We start from the raw sequence: 15,594 nt of genomic DNA, 5'->3' as shown, positions 1-15,594 counted from the left end.
GTGGCCTGAGTACTGGGCATGGTTAAAGTATACAGGCAGCTCAGTATCACATTTAAACCACACATTATAAGTTTCATGTAAATATAAGGCTGATTTCCTGTTGCCAGCGGGGGGGCACTATGACCAAAAGTTAATATTGGCCTGTATATGTCCTCAGGCCTGGACTCTTGTTGATTGTGGGAAATTTCAAGCAGATATGACAATGTACACTGTAGTTACAGCCACTTTATCGCTAAACACTCAAAAAGGCCCGCCACGCCCACACCGTTTGACGAAGTTCTTCTTTTAATATCTTTTCATCTTTAAGGTGTTGAGATGGTACAGACCAAATTTGAAGTCCATCGGATGAAATCTCTAGGAGGAGTTTGTTAAAGTATAGCACCTTGACTTTTAGGCCTACTTCCTGTTGCCACTAGGGGGCGCTATGACTTTGATCCAATATCGGCCTTTACATGTCCTCAGGGTTGGACTCTTATGTATCCAGAAAAGTTTAGAGACAATTGGACAACGTACACTGAAGTTACACCCACTTCCTGTTTCGATGGCGAAACGCACAAAATTGCCACCCCGCAACGGCCACGCCCTACAACGAAAAGTTTTTCTTTTAATAACTTTTCATCTTTAACATCTTAAGATGGTAGAGATCCAATTTGAAGTTGATCGGATGAAATCTCTAGGAGTTCGTTCAAGTAGTTTTTTAAAAAGGTTTTTGTACGTCTTGACATGATACATATGTGTACCAAGTTTCGTGAGTCTACCTTAAACGCACTGCAGGGCCTCAATTATTTTAATTTATGTTAGGCCATTTTTGTGCGCTTATTCCCGAAACCCTAAAAATAAGTCAATTTTCACCCGTCTTGATGCGACCGCCAATTTTGGGGAGTTTGTGAGTATGTTAAGCCCCTCCAAAAGGCGATTAATTTGCCGGATAAAGAATAATAATTCCTTCAGTTTCAATAGGGCATTCGCTGCTGTCGGCGCTCGGGCCCTAAATAGGGTCCAGGTTAAAAAAAAAAGGTAGTAACCCTTTTTAGGCTTGAAATCGTGGTTGAGTTGAGAGATCAGGGTCTTGTCTAAAACAAGAAAGACTCTTTTTTTTAATTTTTTTTTTTTACTCCATTAGTCAACAGAAAATGAATCATCAACAACTTTGACTGTACAGAAATGATTAGTGTGGGGAGGGGAGCTGAAACCTACTTTTTTTAAAAGAGTCTCTTGTTTTAGACAAGACCCTAGTCTCTCATCATATTTTCATAAAAATCTGTCATGCACGTTTCCATAGAAATTATATTGGTGGTAGATTACAATGAAATATAATATATTTTCTGGCACGAGTCTCTGACATGGCTGCTCGGATGATGTGCCACAAGAAAAATATAGAATTTTGATATGCGTTTTTGTGACGTCTTTTTGTTTGGTCTTTCTGTTTTTATGATTTCTATAATTTGTCCTCCTAAAGACATAAAGCACAAGACCTAAAGGTCTAATAAGTGTAATAAAATGACGGCAGCGCTGGTGGGCTGGACTGTTCTGAAGAAGGCAGTGGACCCTTTCTGCCTCCAACGCACGATCAGTGCGATTGAAATAAAAGCTCAGTCACCCGGCGAAGCCATTGGCTGGAAGGCTTCAGGTCCCTGCGCACCAGCGCCGCGCTCATAAGCAGCGCTCACACGCTGACTCAACACACACGTCAAACTGAATGGGAACATGTCGCAGTACACTCTGGGAGGTAAGAAAACCTTAAGTCTTCTTCTTTCTAACTTGTACTGCTTTTGTTTGGTCTTTAATCTGTGTATGGCGGTTTTGTTTTAATTTGTGGCTTCCTTGTTGCCTATATATATATATTTTTTTTTTTCCGAGATTAAGAAAGAAAAAGAAAATATCAGGTCGTAGCACATCTTTCATTAAAAAAAACCTTATGCTGCCAATTTGTCCTGTTAAACTAACCTCAAACATGAATGCACTCACACTGAGGCATGAACTGTAGAGAGGTGCCTCTGTTGTTTGTTTTAGATAAGTTTGTATGAAAAAGCTTGCAGACAAATAAAATAGATTATTCTAACCCAGATCAGAATAAGCTTCAAACACATTCTGCCAATGTAAAGTACTCTAAGTGCATGTTGTTACTACTACAGTACGTGCATGATTGAGTGAAGTCTACCACAGACACCACAGTAGCAAAACACAGACACATGCTGAATTAGAGCCGGTCAGGTTTGACCATTACCTCATTTGGTCTGTAATCATGTCTACTGGCTGGCCAGTCTGAGTTAGAGCTGATGGGCAATATAGAGAAAATAAAATATCACAATTTTGTTGACCAAATACATTGATATCGATTTTGCGGCGATATTGTAATGTTTACTCTTGGTGCTTTCACAAAATATTTACACAATGAGATATTAGATACATAATCATTAATAATGTGGCTATAATGAATGAGTGGGTAAAGGCAAATAATAGAACATCACTGCTGCGTCCAGCCCTTCTGTACTTTTCATCTGTTAATGGAGGCTGTCTGTGGAGCTGCCTGCTCCTGCACAGGCTCTTTGACTGGGCTGAAATGGATCTGCACTGACAGGTAGCACTCCCTTGCTTTGATAGTGATCACATCTTTATAAGTCTACGCCTCGTGCAGTGTGCTTAAAGTCTCTGATAATTTATTGGGACACGCCCCTCAGATAATCCGAGGGGATTTATGTTTTTTTTTCTCAATGTTTAGCTCCTGATTAAACAAATCTGTTCCTATCAAAGATGTTGGGCACCTAAACTTAATACATCCTCCTATATTTTAGGCTGATTTATGAGGGGGAAACAATCATATTCCTCCCTAACAATTTAGGAATTGGATATAAGTATATGGTCTTCTTTATTAACAAAAGCACCCAGCTTTTCATTCTCAGTGGTTGTTTACCTTGCGATGGTCACTGGCTGAAGCTCACAGCTTTCCAGCCGTGTTTTCACCACTGTCCACCAGTGTGTGGGATGCTGCATGAGTCATCCAATACACCCTCATTATCTGTCGTTAAATAGACATCAGGGCTCATCTTTAAAGGCTTCAATCTCAGTAACTTGCGCAGCTCCGTCATGATTTCATATAGAGTGTTCAAACCAATATAACTTTATTTTGAAATGATATTCAAGATTACATTTTTTTTATGTATTAATTACATATGCTAAGATTAAGTTCAGGAAAATCTGAATAATATATAATATTTTACATTATACATTACATTATTTTATGTAACGGTGCAGCAATTATGTAATCTTTGACTTGAATAATAGTGCTGCTAGAACATACATATATAGAATACATATGTAGAGTAATAATGTGTGGGAAAATGTTTTAAATAACGTTATAGTTAAACTGGTAAAAATCATAATGCTGAATACACACACACACACACACAACAAAACACACACACACACACACACACACACACACACACACACACACACACACACACACACACACACACACACACACACACACTTATTCACTCACTCCCTCACAATTTGATTACAAGGGTAACTAACACCAACGCATTGCATGTGCACTGCTCCTGCTTTGGATCAAAGCAGCAACTGTGACAATACCATTTCTACAATTATGATTACAACCCTGAGATATTTCCTTTTTAGTCTCATCAAGGACGCAGAGTGCAGACACAACAAGATAATGTTACTGTAAGAGTCAAATATCCTAAGATCATTCATAATGAATTTGGCTTCATTAAAAGTCTCTCTTTCATTTTCTTCTTGACTGACAGGTCACTCAAATGCACAAAGCTGATTTGATTTGTTAGTTTGTTAGAATTTTCTCTTCTACTCTTGTCTATATGTCGCTTTGCCTGTTTGGTTTCTCCCAGTTGCTTTCTTTTTCCTGATCGCTCACAGATTCACGTCATCACTTCATTAATCCCACTGACACAATATTAAACTGTGACCGCTTTGTTTTCTGTCTGTCTAGTTCACCTGCAGATCCTGCTGGCTGTGGGTCTGGCTGTGTTCTGCTACTGTCTGGTTCTCGGATGCATCCTTTGCTGTCGCAGGAGGAAGAGTGTTTCATCGGAGGACAAGGAGACAGTTTTCTTGTCTCCTCATTCTGCTGAGAGGGTGACTGTGACATTGACGCCGTCCCCGTGTACACAGCCTGTCAAGCAGCAGTACGAGCAGCTGGATGGGGACGTGTTGGAATTCCCTTCATCTAAAATCAGCTTTTCTCCCTCTGAGGATGACCACACTGCTTTGCCCTTTGACCACAGCCCTACCAGACCAGCTGAGCTGGTGGAATCTCCTGGATCTTCTTTTCCAATGCGGCGCCTCAGCACCCCGGCTGTTCCCTGCTCACCCAGTAAACCACTACGTCACGGCAGAGCCTCTCTTCCCTCCCTCGCCAAGCTGAGCCTGGTGTCCAAGTCCCGCCGGGCAATGGGTCGCCGCAGCACCGTGAGCGGCGAAAGTTTTCTTTACAGCGAGAGCAGTCGACTGACTGCAGGTGCTGCCAGAGCTCCCACCCAGCAGGGTGAGCCCTGCCTGTCACAGTATGGCTCTAACTCTCTCTCCATCTCCTCCAAACCATCTCCTCTCCTGCACTTCTCCTTGGTCTTCTCCTCTGCCTGTGGCACCCTGATGGTCAACATCCTGGGGCTGTCGGGGGCCAGTCGAAAGCGCACCGGGGTGTTTGTCCGGGCCAGCCTTCCTCCCCTCTGCCCCTCCCCTCAGCAGATGGCCTCTCGGCGCCGCAGCATCAGCCCAGATCTCAACAGCCAGACCTTTGTGCTGCAGGTGGGCTCTGTGGAAGAGCTGCGCACCTGCACCTTGAGACTTGCTGTCTACAGCAGGGACTTCTCAGGCTTAAGAGAGGCTGTGCTGGGGGTGGTGGAGCTGCCCTGTGAGCAGATGGATTGGGAGCCAGACACGACTACCACCTATACCAGGCAGCTCAGCCCAACTAAAAGCAAGCTGAAAAAGGTATATGGTGATTGCATCATTTCATTCATTTGATTTATGAATCAGCAACTGGACCTGAGCCCAAACATGCCCTAAGAACCAAGTAAAGGACTCTGCAGAGTCTAGTAAACGTGAAGATTAGCATTTATTGATGAGCTGCTTACAATTTAATTTATAAGCCTGGGCAGTTGTTGCCTTATCGGCACCAAAATTCACAACAACTTTGAAACACCTCAGGGAGCCAGCTGTCTCCTGGTAAGAATGCAACACTCTTTAAAGGAATAGTTCAACATTTTGGGAAATACACTTAATCGCCTTAATATAGAGAGTTAAATGGAACGATCAACACCACTCTCACATCTGTAATATGAAGCTACAGCCAGCAGCTAGTTCGCTTAGTTTAGCTTAGCCTAGTATAAAGACTGGAAACAGAAGGAAACTGCTAGCCTGGCTTTGTACACAGGTACCAAAATTGAAACGGACAAACATGAGGGTGGTATGCATGCAGCACGTGGTGCTGATGTTATGAGGCTTTTTCTCAGGTCTTTTTGGGTCCTGTCAGATCCAGAACTGACTGGGTCAGGTCTTTGAGTTTTTGAGGCGACTGTGTCACAATCTTAAAGTTTGTGTGTATCTGTTTGTGCATGTGTGTAGATACACTACCGGTCAAAAGTTTTAGAACACCCCAATTTTCCCAGGTTTTTATTGAAATACATGCAGTTCAATGTCTTATTGTAGTCTGAAATGAAAGAATAGAACAAATGAACAATTTAAGTTAAAAAAGAAATCATGGAATCAATTTATAAACCAAAATGTATTCTAAATGTTTGACTCATCAAAGTAGCCCCCTTTGGCAGATATAACAGCTGAACACACTCGTGGCATTCTTTCTACAATGGAAATCAAATATTCTTCGGAAAGTTCTTCCCAACTCTGTTGCAGAAGTTCCCATAAATGTGTGGCACTTGTAGGTTGCTTTGCTTTCGCTTGTCTTACAAATAGAAGGATCCTGCGTGATGAACCGAAGATTTCAAATATTGATTCATCAGTCCATAGCACCTTCTTCCAGTCTTCAGTAGTCCATTGACGATGTTTCTTGGCCCAGGCAAGCCTCTTTTTCTTATTCTGACATCTTAGCAATAGCTTTCTTGCTGCAACTCGACCTATCAAACCTGCAGCTCGAAGTCTTCTCTTTACAGTTGAAACTGAGACTTGCTTATTACGACCTCTATTAAGCTGTGCTTGAAGCTGTTGTCCTGTGAGCCGCCTATCACGCAAGCTGTTGACTCTCAGAAACTTGTCTTCTGATTCTGTTGTGGCTTTGGGTCTGCCAGACCTCTTCCTGTCAGAGTTTCCCCCAGTTTCTAAGTGCCTTTTGATGCTGAAGAATAATGTACTCACTGACACCTTTTCTGACTTTCTTCGCAATTTCTCTGTATGAAAGACCAACATTCTTAAGTGTTATGATGGTCTGTCTCTCTTCCATTGTTAATTGCCCTTTTCCCGCCATTTTTATGGCAACACACTACTTTCTGCAGTACAATACTGTTCAAATAATGCTCACGAGGGTACGGTACCACAATGTGTTCCAACAATACTTTTATACAAACAGAGGGGGTTGTAAGTAATCCAGACAAGTTGGAACACCTGTGGGATTTGGTAGCACCAACTTTCAAAGCTTGATCAACCTCCATTGCTGCAGAACAGCTTTACATTGTTAACCCATTTCTTGTTCCCTAAAATTCTGAAATGTACATTATTTTTCAGTTTTGGGTAACCTTACTTTTTTTTTTTAACCTCAGGCAGTTCACCACTTACCTTTGTACAATTTCAAGCTATTCATTGGAGTTGAACTGCTAAAATTTCAATAAAAAACTAGAAAAATTGAGGTGTTCTAAAACTTTTGACCAGTAGTGTATGTGGCTTGTTAGTAGGGTTTGTAACTCCTTTTTAGTCTATGTACAACATCATTTCTTTAAAAAATATTTTTAACAAAGTCTGCATTTTCAGTTGATTAAACAGCGAGGGAAAGGCAGGCCTATACATAGCACATATCATGTTTTATCCATGAAGGAATGTAGCGTCTAATCAGCTCTCCCATTAGCCATTTTTCCACTGTTGTTAGTCATGGTGACATTGTTGTTAGAGACTGCAGAGCAAACAAGCAGAGTGTAGCAAATTGGCAGGGCGCCCACACCGTGCCCTCTGCGGCTCTCTTGAAACACTGCCAAAGGGCATTAATAGCTGGCTTTTGAAGGGAGGGGGGGTCCTGTTGTTTCAGTGGACATTACTCAACCAGTCACTCTGATTTTTGCCAAAGTGACGTGCTGTGTGCTTGGCAGGGATATTAGTATCATTTCTCCCATTTTACAGTCATGTGGAGATCAGAGTCAGGTGGTCTTACCTTTGTACCTCCTCTCATGTCCATGCATAGTTCATCCTCCCCTACATCCAGCCGCTGCTGGGTGTGTGTACCGGTGTGGATGTGGAGCAGACGGCTGCTGGATAACTCTTTAAAGAGTTGGGCGTGTACGGAGGCTGTGCCGTAGGGTCTCCATCTTTTAATGTAGGCACTTCCTGGATTTATAGTACAACACCAGGTGTTGTAATCAGTGTAATGGGACCAGGTCGGAGTATTGCTGATGACGCGGCAGCAATTTAAGGACTGTGCATTTTAGCACAAAATGAGCTTGGTCACAGCAGGGCTGCTATTGGTTGTCACGATGGTCCACATGTACTGTAGTGTTCTTAGCTTTCTGAGCATGCAGGCTTTTTATTTTTAATCGTTATTACATCATTCTCGGCAAATTCTCACTAACCTCAGCTTTTTATTGTCAGTCATAAATAAGAATAACATTATGAATGCATAAACCGATGACAGAACTGAGAATGATGATCAACATATACAGTAACATATTATGACCATATTTTGTACATAAACTCTTTTTATGATGTGTTGCTGCTTTGAGCTTTAAGAACAGAGCATCATGGGGATCCCATTAGATTCTACCTGCCAAATTTTTGCGTGTTATTTTTTTTTGGTCACTGAGCTATAATTGAGATAATGTTCTGGGTCTCTTTTCCTGCTGGATGTTCACCTTTTATCTTGGTCCACTCATTTACTTTGGCTGCACACAATTTTGAGCTGGGCTTTAATGCCAAATTGGCTCATTTCGGCATGTGGGCTTAAAGCAGTTTCCCTTGCAGGGGCTGAGCAGAGGGATGGCATCTAGGATTCCAGCCCTGAATATTTTCTCAAAAGGCCTAAATCTTTTAAGCCGACTTTTCTGTCTTTCAGAAGCTATAGAAGTCTCTGTTTTAAAGCTAGACAGAAGATAAAGATATTGATATCATATGAAACTAGACAGTCATTCCTGCATAAATAATAGTAAGACGAGGGAGATGTTTGTCAGTCTTATATTACTTCCCCCTCTTTCTTATGAGGCGTCCATAGTTTGGAGACCACTGGATGACTCATATAATCAGTTTTTAGGGTCTGTTATGTAACCCAAGTTAAAAGAGACTAAATAACAACAGACTTCTGCATTCTCATTGCAAAAATAAGATCCACAAACCTTTTTTGTGTCATCTTTTTGGCGGAGGCTAAGAATGTTCCTCATGATATTTCTCAACATTAGTGCAATTTATTGTTTTTTTATTTAGATAATGACACATTTTGAAGATGAGGACGATGTGGTTGTAAAGCCAGGTTTTCAGAACCAGCCTTAAGGAGAATTAGTTCATCTCTGCAGTTAGAATTTTCATAGGAAAAATAGGAAAGAGACACAGGTCAGGGACACAGCACAGTTTTTACTGCTCAGTGAAGGACAGAGTTGGAGTTGTGATTCATGATTTACTATTTTTTTTGTGTCTTGTTTTTGTTGATAGTTAATAAGAAGATGTGACGTATAAACACTAAAATACTTGGAGTCAAATATAATCATCCTGAGTTGTAATGCTGCCATTGCTGTGTCCCAACTCTGGTATACAGTATGTGAAGGGATAGCTTCCTCAGGACTGAAGGCTAGCAAGCTGAGTGTGCACCTTCACCCAAAACGAGACCAAAACTAATGTTGAAAGGCTTTACCATTAGGAAGCTGCCTATGAAGTGACCAGCATCAGCTGGACAGTTTGATGAGAGGTTGAAACACTTTACTTCACTGAAAAACAAATGTTGCTATAGCTTTAATGTTTTCTTGGTAATGTGTGTTTTGCAGAATAACGTCTCTCCTTTTTAAAGGCAGTGAAAGTGTGGGTGAAGGGCTCTGAGGCGAAGTGCTACTGTATAGTTACAGACAGAGGCAGTGAACCGAAACTCACTTGTTGAATGAAATCGCCTTCACACTCTACTGCCCGGCCTCAGAAAGTTGCCGGCGGGCAAACACTCGGTGACTCGGTGACGGTGACTCATCGCGCCCCAAACAATGCAAGCTAATGAGATCTGACATGAAATCAGATGGAAATTACCATCATGTGCATGCATGTCTGTATTATTTAAGAAAGGGTGGTCAATTTGGCAACACAATGCTTAACCCTGACAGCTATATATAACCAATATTACAGATTAACATTAAGTGATTGGAAATGTGATACAGATTCAGTCCTGCTGAGCTCCTCAGGCAGGTCAAATCCAAGATACCTCATGAATAACACTGATTATATTTGGGCTATATCATTCTGATGAAGAAACACTTATACAAATTGAAACTCCTTACCTGCTCCTTTACTTTGGCAGGCAGTGATTAAAGGCGAATCCCTATGAAGGGGCACCGAAACCTTGATTCTGAAAGTTTCAATGCCTCGGTCGACTCATTTACTGACAGAACTAGAAACATATTCACGAGCATGAGTTTTAAATGCTTTACAGCTTGAATCTGTCCCATTCCCATGGTTTCTTTCCTTGGTTTTATTTCATTTCATTCCCAGTCTGGATGAAGGAAACATCTGCTCAGTGAAAGAAGACATTTTCCCCCTCTTACTTAATCTCTCACATTTTTTTATTTATCTTTCCTTCCACCCTCAGAGTGTGAGTTCTCAGGAAACATTTGGTCACAGGAAGAGCTCGGTGTGTGTGCCTCGGGCTTTAGGCCAGCTGTTCATCCTGCTGCAGTACCAGGCATTGGCCCAACGCATCAAGGTGTTGGTCCGAAAGGCTGAGAACTTGGCAAAGCTCACACGGATCCCAGGAGCGCCAGGTAAAGACCGGAATGAATTCATATCCAAACAATAAAATAGGTGGTTTGCCATTGCCTTACGTAATGCCACATATACGTGTTTTCTGATCTGTTGTACCTAACAGTGTGTGCCACATCTGTGTTTAAGGTCTGGTTTAATTGATGGCAACTGCAACTACTTAAGGTAGATTAGGGAAAAATAGCAATGTCACGCTACTTTTGTATTTGCTTCAGAAGAGCTTGCTTGTCTGGAAAACGTGTAAATACTGTAGGTTTTAAGCATTTGGACAAATGACTTGGTAAGTAGAATCCTAAAGACACAATAACAACTGGTTTGGGATCAGTTCACTCAGTTGCAGATGTTAGGTAAAACTGTAATACATGTAGTGATTCAAATTCTTTATCCTTCTATTTGTAAGAGTAAGTAAGTTATTTTATTGAAAACAGCTTCCTGCCGCTGCTGGAAAGCTGGTTGATGCAAGGGAGTAAGCTTCTCCTCAGAACGCGTAGCTCCTATGGCGTCATTTTGATGCTAACAAGCAATCACATCCTGTTAGCATTCCATTGACTGCCATTCATTTTGGCGCCACTTTGACAGTGAATAACTTTACATCTGAAGCGTTTAAAGACTCTATTTGTCCATTGTTTATTTCTAAAGAAACACGACAATGTATAAAAGGCTCCATTACCTTGTATCTCACGTTATGGCTCCGTAGCAGACGTTTTTGTAAAAATAGGCTAACGACACTTTCGCACAGTAGAGAAATTACCGTACAATACAGGAGAAGCTCGCAGGCAGTTTCGACTCACTTTAGCTGTTTAGCTTTAATTACTAATGTTAACTAGCATTTTAGTTAGCAATAATTACCCTGTGCCTATGTTATCTCCTTACATAAAGCTACCCTCTCAGTCTGCAAGTTTGGGAATGATTGAGATTTCTCTTGGCTACAAGCAACAATTCTCACATACAAGTAGTCATGTGAACCATTGTCAACAAAAAAATAGTGGGTATTGCCACTTTAAGAACGGTCTCTCAGTATTTTGTCTGAAAAGACTTCCAATTCTAAGACTCTAAATGTATTTGAACCTTTTCTGGTTGAGATTTCAAACATTTGCAAACAGCTTTAGTTCAAGTTACTGCCTGCACTTTGCAAATTTTTTTATTATACTGACACTGTAAGCTGCACACACTGGTCGACATGTAAACTGCCTCATAAGCCTCTGTCTGTATTCTCCTCTATTGCCTCAGACACAGTCAGACAGACCGGATCCTTGATTGGCTTGTAGTATAATCAGATTAGGAACCGATCTGTCCGGTGTCATTTCCCTTCCTGTGTTTATCATATCTCACTGCATCTGATTTAAAGCTCTGCTTTGAGGATACTGGTTAGGAGAGGAGCAAACAGAAGATTCTGTAAGAGGAAAACTACTTTAATGTCTTGGTTTCCGCACACTTAAAGTGACCGTTTCGAGGCTACGTGGTCAGTAATTTGTTCTTTGTGAGTTTCAGGATCAAATTGTTTCTGAAATATGTAAATACTGTACATGCTGTATGCAGATGCACGATTTGTGTCTGACAATGACGCTTTGCTTTTTAATTTTAGTGAATCTAATTAGCATGTTAAAATGGATTTACAAGGGAAATCATGTTTTGCAAGTGATGACGCATAGAGTGGAGAAGGGTTCATGAGGATGTAGATGCGTAGACTGTTCCATGTGGAGATAAAACAACACACAAGACTGCAGTGACGTGCACATTCATTCGCTAACACCAACAACAACCACAAAATTTGAAGATTTTGAACCAATGATTTTGCTGCTCCTTTTGTATTTGTTTACCCTTGTAGGAAGGAACAATTTCATCCAAATATTGTATGACATAAATAAATAAAAACACGTCTGAACTAAATAAAACAAAGTCATGACTGCGGTGTAACTGTTTTCTCCATAGACCACTACGTTGTCATCAACCTGCGTCAGGATGGGAAAGTAATTGGTACCAAGGAGACCAAAGGGGCCAGCGGTGCAAACCCAATCTGGAACGCTCCATTCCTGTTTGACCTGCCCTCTGGTGACATCACTCAGCTACCATTGGTCCTTGAGTTTATCGTTATGCAGGTAAGAAGTTCTACATTTGTTGGCAAAGTCCCTGATACTGTATAGCCTACGTTACATGTTAAACAGCGACATGCAGTTTTATGTAAATATGCTGAGGTATTAGTAACTGAATATCTTCATAGTTGTTAATTCAGTTATGTCTATGTATCTACAGGGCCGTCTGTACACCAAAAGCAGTATTCTGGGCCGTGTGTTGATTGGCAGCGATGCCACAGAGGCGGGACAGGGACACTGGAAGGAAATGTGCAGTCGGGGTCAAATAGAGACAGCTCGCTGGCACATCATCCAATCAGATATGCTGTAGGACTGATTGACAGACTGTGGGACTGCGCTGCTGTCCATCCGCTGCCCAGTGAGTGAAACGCAGAGGTGGAGTGGGAATAACATGCGATTAGGGTGCACATGCTTCAAAGTATTTCTTTTTAGTCGTTTTATTTTTTATTTTAGATTTCCATGTCATTTATCATTATCAACATATAATGTTCATGAATGAAATAACTGGGCATGATGTTTTAGGGAGAGACAAACATTTACATCCATGAGTCCATGGTCCATGAGTAGCTGCAAAACTTTAGAGGGAGAAGTACTGATCACCGTATGGAGCAGGGATGTGCGGCAGCTTTCACCATATCAACAGTATTCTGCATCCCAGCATTGCCTTTGTGATTATTTCCACTGTGACTTCTTAAAACTGTAGTCTGTTTAACTGTATCATTTGGGTTGTATGCAACTTGTGCTGATGTTGTGGTACTGTTTGTATTGTGCCCAGAGGCTACAAATGTTGTGTTGAAAGTTACGGAGTATACAGTATATGTTGCCACTCGTGGTTTGCTGTAGTGCATTACTGTGCCATAATTTATCCACAAACAATACTGTAAACACCTCTCCTTACGAATATGTACGAGGCCATTACAGTGGCTTCACTTTGTGTGGCATGCCTGCTAAATAATTTTTTTCCTTTGATCAGTTCCCAGAAGGATTTGTAAATTTTGTTCTCTTTTCATCCACTGGAAGCTACAATAAACATGTTGGTTCACAGATGCCACAGCCCGGTTCTGAATTTACTGTATACTTACATGGCTTAAAGATTTCTATAATAATTACGACTTTATTCAATAAAAATGCAAAACAGATAAATACAAGAGTGAAGAGCCACTTTACATTGTGTCTGCTGTAACATAAGGTCTTTCGCCAAACGATTGTGACCAAGCAGCAGCATTACCAAAAACCGTAATTGACTGCCATGTACTACTCATACACTGTGGCTCCCTTGCTATTGGATTTTATTATTTAACACAATCTGCAACTGTGTCTTCTCAATCCAAGAGAAGCCTCAATGAAGAATAGCATTGATCGCATGATGACTTTAGCATGGACTGACTTTTCACTGCAGTCAATGGAATACTGTAAAACAGAAATAGATGTGGTCTATTTTAGACAGACTTGCAGAGTCAATATAAGGCAGTCAAAAACCTACAATGAATGAAATCATCTGTCATTCAGTCAGTTAGTCAATCAATGCCAAATTCATCACATTTAGATTTATTTTTTAATAAAATAATTAAGATATTACTCTGTGGGATAGGAATATTATTTTTCTTCCTCTTTATAGCCACAAGACACATTGTCCAAACTACAGAAGTCCAGACTACAGAAACATTTCTTTATAACACTTCACTTACTCATTTCAGTAATTGAAAAACGCGGCACCTACTCTAAGAAACTGAAGGGGTTTGAACAAAACAAATCTTAATATTCAGCACCTGTCACATATATAATAATGACAGAAAATGTAATATGTTTTTAACATTAATATGCAACGTTTTTTGGTTTCTGGGAAGGAATTGTTGTGTTTGTATTAGTAGTATATTGACCATGTTGATGCCTGCTGGTGACACGTATTATCTCAACTGTATATGAATGTCTTTGCTTTTAAAAGGGAACAGTTTCAAAGAAATTAGAATAAATTGTTATTATATAAAATACATTTTGCCAAAGATGTGGATTCTATTGAGTTTTTGAATATTAATTTCTTTGAAAAAGACGAAAACGATGATTACATATATGTTTGTGAAAAGGATCATGTCAATTTGGTCATTTCATGCATTAAAAATGTTTGGAAATGTATAGAGAGTTTTCATCCTGCTGACAGACACCACATCACATTCACATAACTGTGAAACAAAATAAAGAGGAAATTGTTCAGTCTATCTACAGCAACATTACAAATCCACTGCATTGTGATTTTCATACTCTGCTGGAATGAAAATCTATCCATAATGATTTTAGTTATGTCGCAGAGGCAGGCACTAGCGGCAGCTGCAAAGAGGGAGAGGTTGGCTGCCACTCTTGTGAAAGCACATGGCTATTGGCCGCTGCATTTGGAGTTTATGATAGGTCAACCTTTTCAACTTTTTGTGGCCCGCTGCAAGACCATGGCAACCAGAAAAACCACAGCCAGGGAAATGGTAGAGGAGAGAATTCTGTCGGCAAAAGGTTCCCTGATTCCTTTTTACCAACTAAAAACAAAGTGAAGCATGAGCTTCAAACTTATTATATAGTCATATTGCCAACTAGCCTATTTCCTGTATTTTCCATCTTTTTTTAGCTGTATGATTAGATTACATTAATGTCGGTGGATAGCAGCAGCCTGTGGTGTATGGTACAGGTAATTAGTTAGTTGCATAAGAGGTAGTTAGGAGCCACAGTGGTGGCGTTGCGCCTTATTGTGTCAATTCAAAATACAGAACACCGACACCACCAGTAGCAGTAGCCTAAGTAAGCACCATCAGAGTCTACAGCCATGCTAGAAACTCTATACCAACTGGACTTTAGTTTAGTTTAGTTTATTAGTTTGTATGTAATGTCATGGACAGTCCCCTTTAATTCACTGTACAGTAAAAGGAGCAGCTTTAGCCTCTACGGCTAATTTCCAGCTGTAGTCCCCAGCCAGTTGTCAAAAGATATCCTAATACAATAACTTAGGCAGAGCTGTGAGCTTTTGAGCTAAATGTTAACATCACCATGCTAACATGTTCACAATGATACTGCTAACATGGTAATGTTTAGCAAGGATAATGTTTACCATGTTCGTCGTCTTATTTTTGTGCGTCAGCATGCTAACATTTTGATATTTGATTATACAGTTAAACATGCTGTAGTAATGGACAGACAATTCACTGAAAGCCGCAAACGCCAAACGCCTGGTGGCAACTCGAGGAAAAATCACAGGATTGCCAAAGTCATTAGGGATCCTTCCTCTAGGGGAAAATTAATGTCTGTACTTTTCAATGGCTTTAATAGTTGTGGAGATATTTAGTTATGTCTGGGCCACAGTGGTGGACCGACA

The 15,594-nt window shown here is 40.6% G+C and overlaps 1 protein-coding gene across 1 annotated transcript; it reads left to right on the top strand.

Annotated features, from left to right (window-relative positions):
* Positions 1 to 1,590: 1,590 nt before the first annotated feature.
* On the top strand, positions 1,591 to 14,372 carry LOC120556472 (synaptotagmin-5). Its single transcript, XM_039796117.1, has 5 exons — positions 1,591 to 1,729; positions 3,971 to 4,974; positions 9,977 to 10,148; positions 12,079 to 12,245; positions 12,400 to 14,372. Exons 1-5 carry the CDS (start codon positions 1,708 to 1,710, stop codon positions 12,547 to 12,549), a joined length of 1,515 nt encoding a protein of 504 aa, XP_039652051.1. The 5' UTR covers positions 1,591 to 1,707; the 3' UTR covers positions 12,550 to 14,372.
* Positions 14,373 to 15,594: the final 1,222 nt, after the last annotated feature.

Source organism: Perca fluviatilis, chromosome 3 (genome assembly GCF_010015445.1).
Source record: "Perca fluviatilis chromosome 3, GENO_Pfluv_1.0, whole genome shotgun sequence".
NCBI classification, from domain to species: Eukaryota; Metazoa; Chordata; class Actinopteri; order Perciformes; family Percidae; genus Perca; species Perca fluviatilis.
Note: the sequence above shows the minus strand (reverse complement) of the source record. Positions and strands in the feature narration are given on the sequence as shown.